At 53.4% G+C, this 20,396-nt stretch overlaps 2 protein-coding genes across 5 annotated transcripts in view; one reads left to right on the top strand and one right to left on the bottom strand.

Annotated features, from left to right (window-relative positions):
- Window positions 1-13,980: 13,980 nt before the first annotated feature.
- CUNH19orf33 (chromosome unknown C19orf33 homolog) lies at window positions 13,981-14,759 on the top strand. Its single transcript, XM_017506613.2, has 4 exons — window positions 13,981-14,063; window positions 14,153-14,268; window positions 14,399-14,461; window positions 14,608-14,759. Exons 1-4 carry the CDS (start codon window positions 14,042-14,044, stop codon window positions 14,710-14,712), a joined length of 306 nt encoding a protein of 101 aa, XP_017362102.1. The 5' UTR covers window positions 13,981-14,041; the 3' UTR covers window positions 14,713-14,759.
- Window positions 14,760-14,882: 123 nt separating this feature from the next.
- YIF1B (Yip1 interacting factor homolog B, membrane trafficking protein) overlaps window positions 14,883-20,396 on the bottom strand; it is a 10,403-nt gene continuing 4,889 nt past the window's right edge. For all 4 annotated transcript variants that reach the window (XM_017506605.2, XM_017506604.2, XM_017506607.2 and 1 more), the window contains exons 2-8: window positions 18,754-18,992; window positions 18,573-18,677; window positions 18,359-18,437; window positions 18,172-18,229; window positions 16,982-17,137; window positions 16,813-16,906; window positions 14,883-15,281 (exon numbers count right to left, since the gene is read on the bottom strand). In XM_017506605.2, coding sequence (XP_017362094.1) covers window positions 15,126-15,281; window positions 16,813-16,906; window positions 16,982-17,137; window positions 18,172-18,229; window positions 18,359-18,437; window positions 18,573-18,677; window positions 18,754-18,992 — 887 coding nt within the window. In that variant the 3' untranslated portion in view covers window positions 14,883-15,125. The remainder of the gene's footprint in view (window positions 15,282-16,812; window positions 16,907-16,981; window positions 17,138-18,171; window positions 18,230-18,358; window positions 18,438-18,572; window positions 18,678-18,753; window positions 18,993-20,396) is intronic.

The raw sequence follows: 20,396 nt of genomic DNA, 5'->3' as shown, positions 1-20,396 counted from the left end.
CCCATTCTAGAAAATAGCCCCTTTCAGGACTCTTTGAATGCCATCCACAAGATGAAATAAATGTCTTATTACTGAATGCCCATGAACTTTTACCAAACCACACTTAGCCTCACCACCTGTGAACTCTGATTTTTTTTTTTTTTACTCTGTTTCACTTTTTAAAACTTCTGGCTACAACCCTCTGAACTGATCTTGATGCTCCACTGTAGACTGTAGCCCACATCTTAAAGCGCTGCCCTCAGGACCACAGGAGGGGCGTGTGCCATCCAGGGAAGACCAAGACCTTCTGGAGTTGGAGGGGTTTAACAGTCCTGGTGGCATCCGTGACTCTTCTCTCATGGTTCTGCGCTCTCTGCATCTTGAAGGGGTGGTGGGAGGCGCTCTAGGTCAGGCCTGGCATTGCCTGCACTGGCTTTTCTGTCAAGTCTTCCACACACCCCTGTGTGGGAACGGGGACAGAGCACTGCCTGGCTGAATTTGGCCTCCAGGCTCAATCTTGCTGCTACCTGTGGGTGCTCCTTTACTGACAGTAGACTCTAGAAGCCCCTTTCCTCCCCCCATTCCAACAAAATGGGTCTGGGGTGTAGGCATCTGGGTGCCCCATGAGGTCAGGCAAGCGTCTGGATTTCTACCTGCCTCAGAGACACAGGAGGTTGGGCCTGCACCCCAGGAGTGGCCAGGTACAGTGCGACAGGCCAGACAGTGCTTTCCATTGCTGGGAACCAGAGGACTTTGGTGTCCTTCCCTTTGCCCTTCCTAGAAATCCCTTAGGGCTTAAAAATCTCTTCCTGAAGCAAGTTGGGCAAATAGCTCATCTGCTCCTGCACCGCCTCCTTCAACCACAGCAGATGCTGTGGAGGGATCCTGACGTCCTCTCAGCCCAGCCCCACAGGCCTCAGCTGGCTCTCCAGTGGTCATTGCAGTTGGTTTGGGGTTGATGAACAAGTGGAATCTACTTGCCACGTCCCAGACACATCGGACCCCATGGGTCCGGGCAAGCCTGTGGTCCAGGGAAAATGGGCCTGGGACTTGGGCAGAGCCTCTCTAACCATAGCGCTCTGAGTGCGGCTCCTAACCCCGGCAGGAACCTTTCTCTACCAACTCCAATACAGGCTGTCTCCTATCTCATTCATATAAAAAAAAAAGTTGTGCCTTTGGACTTCTTAAAAACTTGAGAATTGGCCAGGCACGGTGGCTCATGCCTGCAATCCTAGCACTTTGGGAGGCTGAGGCAGGCAGATTGGTCTAGACTAGCCTGGCCAACATGGTGAAACCTCGTTACTAAAAATAGAAAAAATTAACCGGGGGTGGTGGTGGACGCCTGTAATCCCAGCTACTTGGGAGGCTGAGGCAGGAAAATCACTTGAACTGGCAGGGCGGAGTTTGCAGTGAGCCAAGAGACACTGTCCCAAAAAAACAAAAAACAGAACACTTGAGAATCACTTAATTCCACCGCAGTAGGAAGATGAAGGGAATTCTCTGAAGCCCAGTTGAGCTTCTGTAGCTTTCTAATACAATAAGCCTTTATATGTTTTTCATGCAGAAGCCGCTGCTCTGTGACCCGCTTCTCCTGCCTAAACCTGCCCCTTTCTTCTATGGCAAGGGAGGCCCCAGCCCCACCGCTCCTGGCAGCTCGACTCCATCCGGGCCTCTGGACTCCTCCCAAGGTCTCACAACAGGCTGCTGCTGCGGTGACCCTTGAAGCTCAGCTGTGTCACGTGATCAATTTACAGCCTGACAAAGGCGCTCTTTTTGTTGCAAAGGCTGCCCAACAATGGGCCAGTGGCCAAGGCATTCAGTGGCCACTTCACATCCCTGTCCCCCTCAAGCTGCCGGCACCCTGGCGAGGTGGAATGGGCTTTATTAACAATCAGCTCGGGCTGGGCATGGTGGCTCACGCCTGTAATCCCAGCACTTTGGGAGGCTGAGGACGGTGGATCACCTGAGGCAGGGATTTGAGACCACCCTGGCCAACATAGTAAAACCCTGTCTCGACTAAAAGAGACGAAAAATACAAAAAATTAGTCAGTCGTGGTGGCTGGCACCTGTAATCCCAGCTACTAGGGAGGCTGAGGCAGGAGAATCCCTTGAACCCAGGAGGTGGAGGTTGCACTCCAGCCTGGGCAACAGAGAGAGACTCTGTGTTTTTTTTAAAAAAAAAACAAAACACCTCATTGCTGGTCCCAGTGCAGTGGTATGACAACTAATTGATCACAACCAGTTAAGATTTCTTTGTTCCTTCTCTACTTCCACTGCTTCACTTGACCAGCCTGAAAAAAAATCAGCTCACCAAAAATATAAGTCAACTCGGAGATTCTCACTCTCCCTTCTGGTCCACACACTTTAGGAAGGCAGGCAGTGTGGCTGTCCCCAGAAAGGGATCCTCTAGGCCATCTACTGGGTAAAGATCAGGACAAAGGGCTTGGGGGTTATACAGACTCATAAACATTAGGGGCTGGGCACAGTGGCTCATGCCTGTAATCCCAGCACTTTGGGAGGTTGAGGCAGGTATATCATCACTTTGAGTCCAGAAGTTCAAGGCCAGCCCGGGCAACATAGCGAAACCCAGCTACTCAGGAGGCTGAAGTGGGAAGATTGCTTGAGCCCAGGAGATTGAGGCTGCAGTGAGACATGATTGCACCACTGCACTCCAGCCGGGGCAACAGAGCAAGACCCTGTGTCAAAATAAAAACTGGCTGGGCTCAGTGGTTCACGCCTGTAATCCGAGCACTTTGGGAGGCTGAGGCGAGCTGATCACTTGAGGTGAGGAGTTTGAGACCAGCCTGGCTAACATCGTGAAACCCTGTCTCTACTGAAAATACCAAAAAAAAAAAAAAAAAAAATAGCCCGGTGTGGTGGCACATGCCTGTAGTCCCAGCGACTTGGGAGGCTGAAGCAGAAGAATTGCTGGAACCTGGGAGGTGGAGGTTACAGTGAGTTGAGATTGCACCACTGCACTCCAGACTGGGTAACAGAGCAAGACTCTGTCTCAAAAAAGTAAAAAATAAAAATTAGGAATTCTGCCCTCGGCATTCCTGGATATGGTACCTCTTTCTTCCCCCAACATCAAGCCTACGCCTGCCTGATGGGTACAGCCTTCAGGGGGCACGCCCACCGGAAGGGACCTGGGGGCTTGGTGTTATTTCGTGTTCTGCCCTTGAGACTCTCCTGGACTTGTGGTCGTAGGTCCCCAAGACAGTGGCCACTTGGTCGAGTGTCCTGTTTACCAAGTCGCCCTACAGTGTCCCACATCAGCCAACATGAGGGAAATCATAAGTCTCTAAATCTGTAAAAATGCTCATGTTTCACTCACATCTGACTTCCAAAAACAAGTCTGGGTGTGAGTAGATGATGAATAAGAGGTGAGCTATACTTAACTGGGGTGGGATGCAGACTGATTTCGTGTTCTTGAAGGGAGAGCAACAACCCGGTATCTGGGGAGGGAACACCTTAGACCCCAGCAGGTGGGGGGTGAGGGGTGGGGAGGAGGCCATCATCCTCCCTCTGGCCTCCAGACCCAGCACTGCTGCTTGACCAGGCAGTCACCTGGTCCTCCCGAGTCCAGCAGCATCTACAGCTGCTATCCTGACCCACTACAAAAACATATCTGTAGGCCGGGAGTGGTGGCTCATGCCTGTAATCCCAGCACTTTGGGAGGCCAAGGTGGGTGGATCATGAGGTCAGGAGTTCGAGACCAGCCTGGCCAACATGTTGAAACTCTGTCTCTACTAAAAGTGCAAGAATGAGCTGGACGTGGTGGGACATGCCTGTAATCCCAGCTACTCAGGAGGCTGAGGCAGGAGAATCACTTGAACCTAGGAAGTGGAGGTTGCAGTGAGCCAGGATTGCTACACCGCATTCCAGGCTGGGCAACAGAGCAAGACTCCATCTCAAAAGAAAAAATAAATTTGCTGGGCATGGTGGCACATGCCTGTCGTCCCAGCTAGTTGGGAGGCCGAGGCACAACATTTGCTTGAACCTGGGAGGCGGAGTTTGCAGTGAGCCGAGACTGCACCACTGCGTGGGTGACAGAAGGAGACTGTCTCAAAAAACAAAAAAAAGAAACCAGAAACGACCCACACTTGTAGACATGGCCAGTCTAGAGCAATTCTGCATCTGATGCCATCAGTGGCAGCTCCTGAACCTGGGGCCTCCTCTCCCGACACACAAGACGTTTCTAAACATAGGGACAGGCCCAGCCTTTTTCCAGTCTGGCTGGTACAAAATCATAGGCTTCTGATGCCCAAGGAGCCCCGAGCTCTACCCCAAGTAGTAATTGAGGCTGCAGCTCAGTGGCATTGCCCATGGGGCTTCACCAAACCAATGCTGTGGTGTGGCAAGTGAAGTTTCACAATTCCCACCTGGGCATGGTGCTCATACCTATAATCCCAGCATTTAGGGTGGCTGAGAAGGAAAAATCGTTTGAGCCTGGGAGGTCAAGACATGCTCACAGGAGGCTGAGGCAGGAGAATCACTTGAACCTAGGAAGTGGAGGTTGCAGTGAGCCAGGATTGCTACACTGCACTCCAGGCTGGGCAACAGAGCAAGACCAGACCCCATCTCTTAAAAAAAAAAAAAAAAGGCTGGGTGTGGTGGCTCATGCCTGTAATCCTAGCACTTTGAGAGTGGCTCATGCCTGTAATCCTAGCACTTTGAGAGGCCGAGGTGTGTGGATCACCTGAGGTCAGAAGTTCAAGACCAGCCTGGCCAACATGGTGAAATCCCATCTCTACTAAAAATACAAAAATTAGCCAGGCTAATTTTGCTCATAGGAGTACAAACGCTTGTGAACTGTGCATGGGAGGGATCTAGGTTGTGTGCTCCTTATGATACTCTTTTTTTTAACTTTTTTTTTTTTTTTTTTTTTNTTTTTAGGTAGATTCTTACTCTGTCGCCTAGGCAGGCTGGAGTGTAGTGGCACAATCTTGGCGCACTGCAACCTCCACCTCCCACGTTCAAGCGATTCTCCTGCCTCAGCCTCCCTAGTAGTTAGAACTACAGGCATGCGCCATCATGCCTGGCTAATTTTTTGTAATTTTTAGTAGAGACGGGGTTTCGCCATATTGGTCAGGCTGGTCTCAAACTCCTGACCTCAGGTGATCCACCTGCCTTGGCCTCCAAAGTGCTGGGATTATAGGTGTAAGCTACCATGCCCGGAGAGATTTTTTTTTTTTTGGAGACACAGTCTCACTCTGTTGCCCAGGCTGGAGTACAGTGGCTTGATCTCATCTCAGCTCTTGGCTCACTGCAACCTCCACCTGCTGGGTTCAAGTGATTCTCATGCCTCAGCCTCCTGAGTAGCTAAGATTACAGGCGTGCATCTCCACACTTGGCTAATTTTTGTATTTTTGGTAGAGACAGGGTTTTTCACCATGTTGGCGGGGCTGGTCTCGAACTCGTGACCTCAAGTCATCTACCCACCTCAGCCTCCCAAAGTGCTGTGATTACAGATGTGAGCCACCATGCCTGGCCTCCTTATGAGAATCTAATGCCTGATGATCTGAGGTGGAAGTTTCAGTATGAAACTCCCCCACCCCAGCCTGTGGTGTCTTCCACAAAACCAGTGTCTTGTGCCAAAAAGGTTGAAGAGCACTTCACTAGGACTCACACAAGGAAGTCAAGTCTGACCTGCTGATCTTTGGTGTCACTGCCTGTCATTACAAGTCCAAAAAGCAACCTGGTCCCCAGAGGAGAGACATTCTATGAACCCCCTTCCCACATGCAGACACACAGCCTAAGGGGTCCAGGGTGCCCAGCTCAGGATTTTTTTTTTTTTTTTTTTTTTTTTTTTTTTTGGGTTTTTTTTTTTTTTTTTTTTTTTTTTGAGATGGAGTCTTGCTCCCATCACACAGGCTGGAGTACAGTGGCGTGATCTAGGCTCACTGCAACCTTCACTTCCTGTGTTCAGGCGATTCTCCTTCCTTAGCCTCCTGAGTAGCTGGGATTACAGGCGCCTACCACCACACCCAGCTAATTTTTGTATTTTTAGTAGAGATAGAGTTTCGTCATGTTGGCCAGGCTGGTCTTGAACTCCTGACCTCAAGTGATCCACCTGCCTCAGCTTCCCAAAGTGCTGGGATTACAGGCGTGAGCCAGTGCGCCCAGCCTCCCTTGGTTATTTGTTAGGGTTGTATTTGCAGCAAGCACCTTGAGGGGTGAGAGCAGGCTGGGTATAGCTGGGCAGGTCCCCAAGCTTAGCATGCCTCTTTCATAACAACCCACTACTGGTACAGATGTCCATCTGGGTCCCCAGCTCTGCCTCCACCGCCCAGGGGAAACCCACACACACTGACACCTACACTGCTTCGTGCGAGCAAGAAAGCCTTTGTCTCTGACCCTGGAGTCTTGAGGCTTCTGCCAGCATTTTTGAAACAGTAAAAGGCTCACATACTAGCCTGTTTTGTTTTGTTTTTGAGACAGAGTCTTGCTCTGTCGCCCAGGGTGGAGTGCAGTGGCACGATCTCGGCTTACTGCAACCTCCGACTCCCGGGGTCAAGCAATTCTCCTGTCTCAGCCTCTCAAGCAGCCAGGACTACAGGCATGTGCCACCACGCCTGGCTAACTTATATATTTTTAGTAGAGATGGGGTTTCACCTTATTGGCCAGGCTGGACTCAAACTCCTGACCTTGTGATCTGCCCACCTCAGCCTCCCAAGGTGCTAGGATTACAGGTGTGAGCCACCATGCACGGCCATTTTTTTTTTTTTTTGAGACAGCTTCGCTCTTGTCGCTCAGGCTAGAGTGCAATGGCGTGATCTGGGTTCACTACAACCGCCACCTCCCAGGTTCACGCAATTCTCCTGCCTCAGCCTCCCAAGTAGCTGGGGTTACAAGGTGCCCGCCACCACGCCCAGCTAATGTTTTGTATTTTTTTTGTAGAGATGGAGTTTCACCATGTTGGCCAGGCTAGTCTCAATCTGACCTCAGGTGATCCACCTGCCTCAGCCTCCCACAGTGCTGGGATTACAGGTGTGAGCCACTGCGCCCGGCCATACTAGCCTGTTGAGTAGAATCAAATCAAATCCTGGACCCAGCAGTCAGCTAGGTGGAGGCCAAGCCTGGGCCTTTCCAGTTGGGTTTTCAGCCCCTTGGCACTTCCCAGGGATGGTTCGTCGAGATTTCCTGGCGAACAGGATCCCAGAACATCAAGGGCCCGAGCAAGACTGGCTGCGATTGGGGGCCCATACAGAGCTTTCATCTTCTCGGAAAGGAATCTGGGTCTCTGCATACTGTGTGCTTAAGGTCATCTGTCTCCTGAGATGTGGTTGATTTCAAATAAAACATTCAGGAACAGGGATTATGGTGTTTACAGGACTAGGGAACTCTCTTCCTGTAAGCTTCAGGAAAGAAACCAAACCAGCCTTGCTGCAGCTGCTTTCCCACTCCACCCATCAGCCCTCGGGTGTGCAGGAGCGTGAGACCTGCCAGGAGGACTAGACAGTGCCCCCTTGGTCTGACACTGTCTTGGCGTCCCAACCCAGTTAAGTTGACATACAGAAATCTTTGTAAATCACAGAGATTAAGTAGAAGCTTTCAGAGTTAGAGTGGTCCCCGGAAGGAGGGCTGCTGGTGAAATGTTAGAGAAGGGTAAGCTGACCTAGAGCAGATGACATCAACACTGCTGCCAGCTGGGAACACAGATCCCTTCTTCCTACAAGGGAGGAGACACTGTTTATACCCTTTGCACCAAGGCATTTTAGGCAGAAATCAGGGAATAAGCAGAGCAGGGCAGGCCGGGCGAGGTGGCTCATGCCTATAATGCCAGCAGTTTGGGAGGCTGAGGCGGGCGGATCACCTGAGGTCAGGAGTTCAAGACCAACCTGGGCAACATGAGGACACCCTGTCTCTACTAAAAATACAAAAATTAGCCAGGCGTGGTGGTGTGTGCCTGTAATCCCAGCTACTCAGTAGGCTGAGGCAGGAGAAACGCTTGAACCTGGGAGGCAGAGGTTGCAGTGAGCCGAGATCATGCCACTGTACTCCAGCCTGGGTGACAGAGCAAGACTCCATCACAAAAAAAAAAAAAAAAAATGCTGGGCACAGTGGCTCCCACCTGTAATCTCAGCACTTTGGGAGGCTGAGGCGGGCGGATCACTTGAGGTCGGGAGTTTGAGACCAGCCTGACCAACATGGATAAACCCTGTCTGTACTAAAAATACAAAATTAACTGAGCATGGTGGCTCATGCCTGTAATCCCAGCTACTCGGAAGGCTGAGGCAGGAGACTTGCTTAAACTCGGACACAGAGGTTTCATTGAGCCAAGATCATGCCATTGCACTCCAGGTTGGACAACAAGAGCGAAACTCTGTCTCAAAAAAAAAAAAAGAAAAAAAAAATTGGGGCAGGTCAGAGCCATTAAATGCCAAGGCAAGAACAACAGGGAAGTCCCACACGCCACCTGCACCTGTTGCTAGGTGAGGAGTGACCAGGACCTGTGGAGAAGGACAGCCATAAGCTACGGTTGCTGCTCCTGTTAGTCACGATGGATAAGAACTGAATGGCAATGACTCATGCCTGTAATCCCAGCATTTGGGGAGGCAAAGGAGGATCACTTGAGCCCAAGAATTCAAGACCAGCCTGGGCAACAGAGTGAGACCCCCACCTCCCTACACAAAAAAAATTTTTTTGAGACAAGGTCTCACTCTGTTGCCCAGGCTGGAGTGCAGTGGTGGGATCTCGGCTCACTGCAACCTCCGTCTCTCCAGCTCAAGAGATTCTTCTGCCTCAGCCTCCTGGGTAACTGGGATTACGGGTGCCCACCACTACTGCCTGGCTAATTTTTGTATTTTTAGTAGAGACAGGATTTCTCCATGTTGGCCAGGCTGGTCTCAAACTCCTGACATCAAGTGATCCACCGGCCTTGGCCTCCCAAAGTGTGGGGATTACAGGCGTGAGCCACCGCACCTGGCCCCCCAAAAAATTTTTTGTATGAGCCAGGCATAGTGGTGCACGGCTGTAGTCCCAGCTACCCAGGAGGCTGAGGTGGGAGGATCGCTTGAGCCCAGGAGGTCAAGGCTGCAGTGAGCTATGATCGCACCACTGTACTCCAGCCTGGGGACAGAGCAAGACCCTGCCCCACCCACCCCCATAAAAGAGAAGAAAACAAAAACTGATTGAGCATCAATTTACCTTGTGCCAGGCAGGTGCTGTGCAAAACCATTTCCTAGATTAAGTAAGTTTTCCTTTTTACAGAGGAGGAAACAGAGGTCCAGAGTGGTAAACTGATTTGTCCACAGAGCAGTAAAGGGTAGAGCGACTGATCTCCAGGACCCAAATTTGCAGCCCCTCTGTGCTGGCAGTGACTCTCATTTAGCACAGTACCTGGCAGCAGGCGAAGCAGCCCATTCACAAAGGCATGGCGAGCAGTCCCTCTGAGTCACACCATTCTGGGTGGTGCACAAAGCAGGTGAGCTCCCACCCACATGGAATGCGCGCTCTTCCTCGAGAGGACACTTTCTCTCATACCCTGTGTCCAGTTGTGGGCAAAGCCACAGTCATTGCTCACCTCTTAGTCACACTCTGGGTAAAGAGCAAAGTTCTTTGATTGACAGGTCCCCGCCCATCACCCGCTGCTCCTCTCCTCTCTCTCATCTGCCTCTCTCCTTCCACTCTCTCTGCCCCTGTGACCTCAGTGCAGCTCCTCAGACACAGGCACATTGCTGCCTCAGGGCCTTGGCACATGCTTTTCCCTCTCCCTCATATGCTTGCATGGCTTGCCTGCTTATCTTCAGGTCTTTATTATTATTATTTATTTATTTATTGAGACAGAGTCTCGCTCTGCTGCCCAGGCTGGAGTGCAGTGGTACGATCCTGGCTCACTGCAGCCACCGCCTCCTGAATTCAAGCTATCCTCCTGCCTCAGCCTGCTGAATAGCTGGGATTACAGGTGCCCACCACCACACCTGGCTCATTTTTGCATATTTAGTAGAGATGGGATTTCACCATGTTGGCCAGTCTGGTCTCGAACTCCTGACCTCATGATCTGCCCACCTCGGCTTCCCAAAGTGCTGGGATTATAGGCGTGAGTCACTGTGCCTGGCTTGTCTTTAGATCTTTTTAATTTTTTATAGAGATGGGCCCTCTCACTCTGTCACCAGGCTAGAGTACAGTGACGTAATCACAGCTCACTGCAGCCTGGACCTTTTGGGTTCAAGCGATGCTCCTGCCTCAGCCTCCTGAGTAGCTGGAACTACAGCCATGGGCCACCACACCTGGCTAATTTTTAAATTTTTTAAGCCGGGCGCGGTGGCTCACGCCTGTAATCTCAGCACTTTGGGAGGCTGAAGTGGGCGGATCACCTGAGGTCAGGAGTTCGAGACCAGCCTGACCAATATGGTGAAACCCCATCTTTAAAAAGAATAAAAATTAAAAAAAAAAATTTTTTTTTGTAGAGATGGGGTTTCACTATGTTGCCCAGGCTGGTCTGGAACTCCTGACCTCAAGTAATCCACTTGCCTTGGCCTCCCAAAGTGCTGGGATTACAGGCATGACCCACTGTGCCCAGCTAATTTGTATTTATTTATTTTCAGGTCCTCTTTTAACAATCTTTTTTTTTTTTTTTTTAATAGAAATAGGGCTGCGCCATGTTGCCCAGGCTGGTCTCAAACTGCTGAGCTCAAGCCATCCACCCACCTTGGTCTCCAAAGTGCTGGGATTACAGGCATGAGCCACTGCACCCCGCCACCCCCAGGTCTTCAGCTGTGCTGGAGACATAGTAGGGGTCCAATAAATACATGCCGAAGAAGTGAGTGTGAAGAAAGGGAGCTGGAGATAGTGGCAGGCATGGGCTATGCTGGACGCCAAGCCGGGGAAAGGGGATGGAGCAATGCTGCCCTGGGTTGCCGGCAGCCGAGCAAGGCCCCTCTGAGGAATGTATACCTGAGTGTACAAGGGCATGAGTTTCATGTTCATTACCACGCCCAGGCCTCAGCCACCTGCTCTTGGATGCCCACTCTCTGCAGGTGCAGGCAGCCCAGTTGCTGGAGGTAGGTAGGGCTGGGCTGGAGAGGCACGCCAAGGACATCTCGCCTCACAGAGGTAGGAGCAGATGGCTCTGGCTCCCATTTCTACTCTAGCCTAGGGGAGGGAAAGCTGGGCCCAGCTGGCTGCTCATTCCTCTGAGAGCTCCCAACAGGGTGAGACAGAGGGGCCAGGCCAAGCCTTGGATTTGAGCTACAATGCCTGGGTTTGATCTATATATATATATACATATATATATATATATATATATACATATATACATATATATATATATATATGGCATGAACACACTAGAACTAGACTTCGTGTGTGTATATGTGTGTGTATTTGAGACAGAGTCTCAACAGGCTGGAATGCAGTGGTGCAATCTCAGCTCACTGCAACCTCCACCTCCTGGGTTCAAGCAATTCTCAAGCCTCGGTCTCGCAAGTAGCTGGGATTACAGGTGTGCACCACCATGTCCAGTGATTTTTTGTATTTTTCACTATGTTGGCCAGGCTGGTCTCGAACTCCTGACCTCAAGTGATCCTCCCACCTCGCCTCCCAAAGTGCTGGGATTACAGCTGTGAGCCACTGGGCCCGGCCTGTGTGTGTGTTTTGAGACAGGGTCTTGCTCCGTCACCCAGGCTGGAGTGCAGTGGCTCAATCATGGCTTACTGTAGCCTGGACTTCCCAGGCTCAAGTGATCCTCCTGCCTCAGCCTCCCAAGTAGGTGGGACTACAGGCAAGCACCACCATGCCTGGCTAAATTTTTTTTTTTTTTTTCCGAGACAAAGTCTTGCTCCCGTCCCCTGGGCTGGAATGCAATGGCACAATCTCGGCTCACTGCAACCTCCGCCTCCCGGGTTCAAGCAATTCTCCTGCTTCAGCCTCCTGAGTAGCTGAGATTATGGGCACCTGCCACCATACACGGCTAATTTTTTTGTATTTTTAGTAGAGATGATAGGTTTTCACCATGTTGGCCAGGCTGGTCTTGAACTCCTGCCCTCAGGTGATCACCCCTCCCCCCCCACACACACACAGTGTTGGGATTACAGGCATGAGCCACTGCGCCCAGCCTCCTGGCTAATTTTTAATTTTCTCTAGAGACAGTCTTAGTATGTTGCCCAGGCTGATTCCAAACTCTTGGGCTCAAGTAATCCTGCCTTGGCTTCCCTCCCAAAGTGCTGTGATTACGGCCATGAACCATGGCACCCAGCCTATGCTGTGTTTGTCCCTGGTCGTCTTACCTACTGCCTTAATTTACTCATCCGTGAAATGGGCATTGGAACAGTACCTACTGCCATAAACTCAGTGTTTGTGTCTTCCCCCAATTCTTGTGCCGAAGCTGAGTGATGGTACTTGGAGGTAGGGCCTCTGGGAGGTCATCAGGTGATACAGTGGAGGCCTCATGAATAGGATTTATGCCCTTATAGAAACAGGCACAAGGCTGGCACAGTGGCTCACACCTGTAGTCCCACACCGCACACGTGTAATCCCAGCACTTTGGGAAGCTGAGGCAGGCGGATCACAAGGTCAGGAGTTCAAGACCAGCCTGGCCAAGAGGGTGAAACCCCTTCTCTACTAAAAATACAAAAATTAGCTGGGTGCGGTGGTGGATGCCTATAAACTTAGCTACTCAGGAGGCTGAGAAGAGGCCTGATTCTACTGAGGAGAATCACTTGAACTCAGGAGGCAGAGGTTGCAGTGAGCTGAGATCACACCAATGCACTCCAGCCTGGGTGACAGAGCAGGACTCCCGTCTCAAAAAAAAAAAAAAAGGGGGGGGGCGGTGCATAACACAGATCTTGCTCTCAGCCATGTGGGGAGGCAGGGAGAAGGCGGCCATCCACGAACCAGGAAGCGGCCCTCCTGACAACCAGACTTACCAGCACCCTGATCTCAGACTTCCAACGTCCAGGATGGTGAGAACTGTTTGCTGTTGAAGCCACCCTGTCTATATTTGTTACAGCAGCCCACATTAAGACACTTATCTTTTATATATATATGCGTGTGTGTGTATATATATATCCATATATATATATATATATATTTTTTTTTTTTTTTTTTGAGGTGGAGTCTCACTCTGGAATGCAAACTTGACTCACTGAAACATCTGCCTCCTGGGTTCAAGCGATTCTCCTGCTTCAGCCTCTGGAGTAGCTGGGATTACAGGCGCCCACCACCATACCCAGCTAGCTTTTGTATTTTTAGTAGAAATGGGGTTTCGCCATGTTGGCCAGGCTGGTCTCAAACTCCTGACCTCAGGTGATCCACCCACCTCGGCCTCCCAAAGTGTTAGGATTACAGGCGTGAGCCACAGCACCTGGCCTAAGACACCTACCTTTTGTTTTTTTGTTCACCCGGGGTGTGGATGGGCTTAGTCCAAAAATGGAGTCTGCCGACACCTACCTTTTATTATTATTTTTAAACCCAACACATTATCAGTACTTCATGCCAGACACCATTCTAGGAAATTGACTGATCTGACTCACATCAATCCCATGGGGTAGCTGTCATTTACAGATGAGGAAATTGAGGCAGAGGTGAAGCAACTTTTCCTGAGGTCACCCTGCTGTTAAGTGATACAGCTGGCATCTAGTGTAGCAGGCTGGCTCCAAGCCTACGCCCCTCACCCCTCAGATGCTGCTCACCAAGGGGAGGGGCTGTGGGGGCGAGTTAGAACTTGAGACGCCCCTGCAGCAGCGCCCGGCTTGTTAAAGCGGGCAGAAGAGGCTGTTTTGTCGCAGTACCCGGGAAGGCGGGGCAGCACCTCCCTCTTAAAGAACCAGCGTCTGAGCTTTGGGGGGAAACCTGCAGCTCCCTGAATGCCATCCACAGGGCCCCCCTCAGTCAGCCTCCCCTCAGGCACCAAGGCTGGGGGGTGGCAGTCAGCTGTCCATCTCCCCCACTTCTCACAGAGGAAATGCTGGGTGGTGCCCGCAGTGAATCAGGGCTGAGGACCAGGACAAAGGTCGGGTGGGGCGGCTCAGCATTCCTCCAATGGGCAGGTCTCAGCGCTCCTCCCCCTGCTGTCCTCCTCTGCAGGACCCTTAGCCTTTGGGACACATCTCTCACTGCCATGGAGTTCAACCTGGGAGCAGGTGAGCTGCTGGAGTGTGGATTGGAGGTGCAGGGGGCCGGACTCAAGCCCAGACACTGCCTGCACCAACCACCCAACTTCTCTTCGCAGCCCTGGAGCCCACCTCCCAAAAGCCTGGTGTGGGCGTGGGCCATGGGGGAGACCCCAAGCTCAGTCCCCACAAAGTTCAGGGCCGATCGGAGGCAGGGGGAGATCCGAGTTCAAAGGTAAGTCGCCTCACCACCAGCTGCGGAGGGGTGGGACGGGTGGGATTGCCCCCGACCCCAGGGTCTGCCGTGGGCTTCCAACTTCAGCGGATGGGTAGGGGCCCTGCGTCATTGCCACACCTCCATCCAGCAAGGCCGCCACAGCTCTTCAGACTCCAGCAGCAGCTCCAGCGACTCGGACACGGATGTGAAGGTAAGAGGCTCTTGCCAGCACCCCAAGCATGTGCCCTGCACCCCAGAGAAGCGTCCCAGCGCTGGGGCCAGGGGAAGGGGGTCCCCCAGTCTCACTTCCAGCCCAGAACAATCTCTTCTCTCCCACTCCTGCCCTCGGTCCCACAGCCCCAAGCTGCTGGCTGCAAGCAGCAGGAGAACACGCTGGGCAAGACCAAGAAGCCCAAAGTGAAGAAGGAGGAGAAGGGCAAGAAGAAGGAGGCTCCCCACTGAAGGGGCCTGGGAAGGGCTCATTAAACCTTCCTCTCTGCCTTCTGCCACTGGTCAGCGTGGTGCCTGCTCAGGCCCATCCCCAGCTCCCTGCCCCCTGCCCCAGGCTGGGCCTGCCCATGCAGGCAGCCAGGCGCCCTGCCCATCTGTACAGGTGGCCAAGGAGAGGCTGCTCATGACCATCAGGGTTTATTATTTCTGTAACAGTGGCCACGCCCTGGAGTGGTGGCCTGTGCAGCTGGAGATCTCTCAGCACCTTGGGTTGGGGGCGGGGTTCAGCAGGACTTGGGATGGGGGCGGCGCCTGTGCCCAAACAGGGTGGACCCTGGGGCCTGCAGGCGGGAGATGAGTCCGGCGGCCACAGTGGCCCCCAGCAGCAGCAGCAGCAGCAGCATCGGGAGGCTCAGTGAGCGTGCTCACCGCACCAGGTGGAAGGTGAGCCAGTACATGAGCAGAGGCTGTGCCGCCGCCACCGCCATGGTCAGGTACATGCGCAGCTGGTTCCGGGCCTCACGCACCGGGACCCCCTCAGCCGCTGCCTCTGCCAAGATCTTCAGCCGTAGGGTCCGGATCTGCGGGGGAAGGAAGAAGGGAATCAGGGGTTTACCCTTGAGCCCTCTGGGCCAGGGTGAGAGCCTGGACACGCTTCCAGCCTCTGCTTAGAAGCCCCAGGCAGCCGGGGACAAGTTCCTGGCCCTCTGCAGCCTCAGGTTTCTGCTCCCGGGGACCTCAGTTTCCAAACCTCCCAACAGGGTGAGGACTTGCTCCTCCCCAGGCCCTGTGAATAAAATACAAGGTTCCACACTCAAATGCCAGGCAAGGTCTAGGAGCGGGTGAAGGGGGACTTCATGGTGGACACCTAGCCTGAGGGCATGGGAGACGGGGCCCTGGCTGCTGTCACCCTCTTATGTTGGCCACATGGCAATTTCTGAAGACACACCAGAATGCTATCTTTATTTTTATTAAAGGACGGGGTCTCGCCCTGTCTGCCAGGCTGGACTGCAGTGGTGTGACCCTTGGTTCACTGCAGCCTCAACCTCCCAGACTCAAGTGATCCTCACACCTCAGCTTCCCGAGTAGCTGGGACTACAGGTGCACACTGCCACGCTTGGCTAATTTAAAAAAAAAATTTTAGAGATGATGGTGTCTCGCTATGTTGCCCAGGCTGGTATCAAGCTCCTGGTCTCCAGTGATCCTCCTGCCTCAGCCTCCCAAAGTGCTGGGATCGACTGGGCGTGGTGGCTCATGCCTGTAATCCCAGCACTTCGGGAGGCTGAGGCAGGCAGATCATGAGGTCAGGAGTTCAAGACCAGCCTGGCCAACATGGTGAAACCCCATCTCTACTAAAAATACAAAAATTAGCTGGGTGTGGTGGTACGCGCCTGTAATCCCAGCTACTCGGGAGGCTGAGGCAGGAGAATTGCTTCAACCTAGGAGGCAGAGGTCACAGTGAGCCAAGATCATGCCATTGCACTCCAGTATAAAAAAAAAAAGTGCTATTATCACAGATGTGAGTCACGTGCCTGGCCTAAACTTTTAAATGATGACACTTAAAGTTTGTCCGAAGGTCCGCCCTGGCCCACCAGCCAACATGGTCTGCCCTCTGCTTCTCACATGCTCACACTGAATCCTCCCAGCACCTTGGGGTGCAAGTATCATCATCCCATTTCACGAACAGGGAAACTGAGTTTAAAGAGAGTAAGTGATTTGTCGAGGATCCAACTAAGCTTGGAGTCCAGGCTGGCCTGCAGACCCCAGTGCTCTTCACCAGCACCCCTGACTCCAGCTGGAAGGGCTCTAGAGAATCCCCTTCCAGGGAAATTCTGGCAGGAAAGCCCCCATGTAAGGAGAGTGGAATGACAGTGAGAGCCCAGCCTGGAGCCTATGTGCTGGGGATCCCCAGCCTCTAGCAGCCTGGCTGGCGTCTCCTCTTCCAGGGCTCAGGATACCTCCTCTTCTGACCCCCCAGGCTGGACAGCCACTCCAGGGCCCCTCAGTTCAGCAACGTGTCTCTGGTCTGAACCCCACACCTAACATCCTCTGCTTGGATGCCCTCCGGGGCGCTTGTGCCCTCAGCCTCATCCGCACTGAGCCCCAGCTCACCATGAACACAAAGATGGACACGCAGCACCAGCCCAGCACCAGGTAGTAGCCAATCTTCCCGAAGAGCAGGCCCATGAGGACCCCGCCGATCATCCTGGGGGAGGGAGAGGAGGCTGTGTGAGGACGAGGCCCAAGGGCTGCAGCTGGCAGGAAGGGCAGGGATACTCACCCGACATATTTGTAGCCCAGGAAAGCCACCAGGTCAATGGTGGTGAGGTCGGTGTTGACAGTGACCAGATAGAGGCTGAGCAGGATGGCCAGCACCTCCAGGGTCAGCCAGGCCAGGGCCGAGCTTGCCTGCAGCCCCAGGAGGTCTGGAGAGAACCTGCAGACAGCAAATCCTGCCACTTGGTTGGCCTGTTCAGACCGCCGACTCCCAGCACCCCCCTGGGGACAGCCCTGTGTTGGCTGGGGCCGGACACCCGGCAGTGACCCAGATGGATCTGGGCACTATCCTATTCCCATGGAAATCCCATCCAGGGAGGATGGCAGACCTCTCCCTAGACAGTGACACCTACAGTGGGCAGGGCTGGAGTCACAGGGGGCTGTGCCTGACACAGTCAGGAGGCAAGTGTCAGGGAGGGCTTCCCAGGAGAGGGGACACGGAGCCAAAGCCTGCAGGAAGGACCTGGTCAGGGACAAAGCCCTTGGCCTCGGCCACATCCCCAGGGCCTCACCAGTCAGTTAATGACAGATGTGTTCAGTGCCACAAAGGAAGTGAACAGGGCGGTGCGAGCAAGAGGAGAGGCCTGACCTAGTCTGGGGGGCAGGAAGGTTTCCCCGAGGAAGTGACGCTGGAATGGAGTCCATGCTCGGCAGTGGGGGAGGGGAACATGCTCCCGGGCAGAGGGAAGTGGATGTGCCAAGGTCCCAGGAGACAGCGCCAGCCCTCTGGAGGAAAGGAACAGGACCGGAGCGCACGGTGGGAGAGGCAGCACCAGGCCCAGGAACTGGGGCCTGACTGGGAGCCATGGACAGCAGGGTGGGGCAGGATGGGCTGTGGCCAGGCCTGCACCTCAGACAGGACCATCCTGACTGCTGCTGGAGTAGGGGTGTAGCGGGGAGCCGGTGAGGACACAGCGAGGATGAGGATGGGTCTGGTAGTAGAGGCCAAGAGGAAGCGTGGATGGAGAGGGTCACCAAGCACAGGGGGTGGTGACACAAGGCGTTTGGGCAGGAAGGAGAGGGAGGAGCTGAGGGTGATGCTGGTGGTGATCCTGAGGGCTGTATCTTGGGCCACCAGGGAGCAAGGTGGGGCTTTCCCGAGAAGGGAACTGAGACCTTGGAACTGAGATTTTCCTGACCAACCATGGGCTTCCCAAACCCCACCCTACTTGGCATGTCCCAGGCCTCCCTTACCTATCCTGGGTCCCCAGCGCAAGACCAGCCACCAAAACGTAGGTGATGAAAGCCATCGCTGTGGGAGGGACGCACACAGACACTGGTCATCAGAGGAAGAATCACCCTCGGTCTCCAGGTACCCACACACCCACCCCAGACAGGCCCAGAAGATGGGGGGGGGTGCAGGGGAGGCGGAGGGTGAAACCTGGAATGTAGAGGTCTGGGGCATTGACGTCAAAGCGGGGGGCCACCGGTGTGTCCTGTTGGTATTGCACCTCCCAGTCCTGTGGTGATGGGGAATGGGCAGGACCCTCAGAGCCAGGCCCCTCCCACCCTTCCTCGAGGTGAATCTTCAGGCCCCAACCCACACCCGCCCCCACCGGCCCACCGCACACCCACATTCCCCTGGGGGTGCTGACCTGGTGGAGGTAGGGGAAGAACAGCAGGCCCAGCTTTCTGCCCACATACATGGTGTCCACAGCAAAGTAATACTTGAGCTTGGTGACGGGGATGAAGCGGTCAATCTGGGGAGGCAGAGCTCAAACCTGAGGCCCTGTGGCCCCATGTGTCCCCCTACCCCCGCCAGCCCCGGCCACTCACGTTTTTATCCACCAGCTCCTTGCCCTGCGCAGCCAGGCTGCTCCCATAGGCCATGGCCATGTTGGACACGGGGTCAGCCAGGAAGGCTGCCTGGGGCGTGGCGGAGGCTGCCGGATAGCTTAGGTCTCCAGGTGCCCGCTGAGCCCCATAGCCCCGGCTCTGGGCTGAACTTGTGTCATCGAAAAGCTGGTGTGGGTCAGCCATGCCCGGCTGAGACACAGGGATCCTTCGCTTCGAGGCTGCAAGGGAAAAGGGTGGAGGGGCGCTGGGGACACAGGATAGGTAAGGGAGGCCTGGCAAGCCTCATTCATCCTGCAGCTCTGCCTCCTGCTCCTGCTGCAGTGGAGGGTGGTGTCACCATTAGAGACTGGCTTCAACGTCAGATGGATTGTCAGGTGCAGGCTCTGCCATCCACCCACCCACCCATCCATCTAGCCAACTATCCTTCTCCTGATGCATTCATCTATCCATCCACCCATTTATCCACTCACCCATCTATTCATCCATCTATCCACCTATCCATCCATCCATCCACCCACCCATCTAGCCAACTATCCATCTCCTGATGCATTCATCTATCCATCCACCCATTTATCCACTCACCCATCTATTCATCCATCTATCCACCTATCCATCCATCCACCCACCCATCTAGCCAACTATCCATCTCCTGATGCATTAATCTATCCATCCATCTATCCACCCACCCATCCATCCATCAATCCGTGCATCCATCCATTAATCTACCCAAACATCCATCCATCTATCCACCTATCCATCCATCTATTCACCCACCCACTAGCCAACTATCCATCTACTGATGTATTCATCTATCCATCCACCCATCCATCCACCCACCCATCCATCCACCTATCCATCCATTCATCTACCCACCCATCTAGCCAACTATCCATCCACTGATACATTCATCTATCCATCCATTCATCCACCCACCCATTCATCCATCAATCTATCCATCTACCCATCCACCCACCCATCTGCCCACCCATCCACCCCAAATTTACAGGTGTGGAAACCAAGGCCCAGACAGTTAAAATGACTTGTGCAAAGGGCCAAACTGAGTAAGTGGCAGAGCAGGAGCCCGGCCCTGCTGTGCCTTATAAATATTACAATAATCCTGCGGATGAACTCATTTCATTTTGACAACCACCCTGTTTCTGCCAATTGCCAATGCTATCATCATCCCCATTTTACAGATGAGAAAAGCAGACCCTAAAGAGGCTCACGCCCTTGCCCAAAGTCATAGTATGAGAGCCAGGTTTCAAAAGTCTTTAAAAGGTCCCCGTGGCCTCATGTGGGTAACAGATGAGGGGTGGGCAGGGAAGGGAGAGAGGAGGCTGCTGGGGCGGTCCAGGTGGGAGACCATGGCAGACAGGACTGGGTTGTAAAAGGGGAATGGGCTATTTCCAGATCAGTTTCAGAGGTAATGGGGACAGGACTTGCTGGAGGCGTGCTCAGTGGAGGTGTGTTAAGAAGTGGGAGGAGGCTGGGCACAGTGACTTACTGCTTGTAATCCCAGAAACTTGGGAGACCTAGGCGGATAGATCACTTGAGGTCAGGAGTTCGAGACCAGCCTGGTCAACATGGTGAAACCTTGTCTCTACTAAAAATATAAAAAATTA

This window comes from Cebus imitator, unplaced genomic scaffold (assembly GCF_001604975.1).
Source record: "Cebus imitator isolate Cc_AM_T3 unplaced genomic scaffold, Cebus_imitator-1.0 Scaffold356, whole genome shotgun sequence".
In the NCBI taxonomy this organism is placed as follows: domain Eukaryota; kingdom Metazoa; phylum Chordata; class Mammalia; order Primates; family Cebidae; genus Cebus; species Cebus imitator.
The sequence above is the reverse complement of the archived record's forward strand: the minus strand, read 5'-3'. Positions and strand labels throughout refer to the sequence as shown.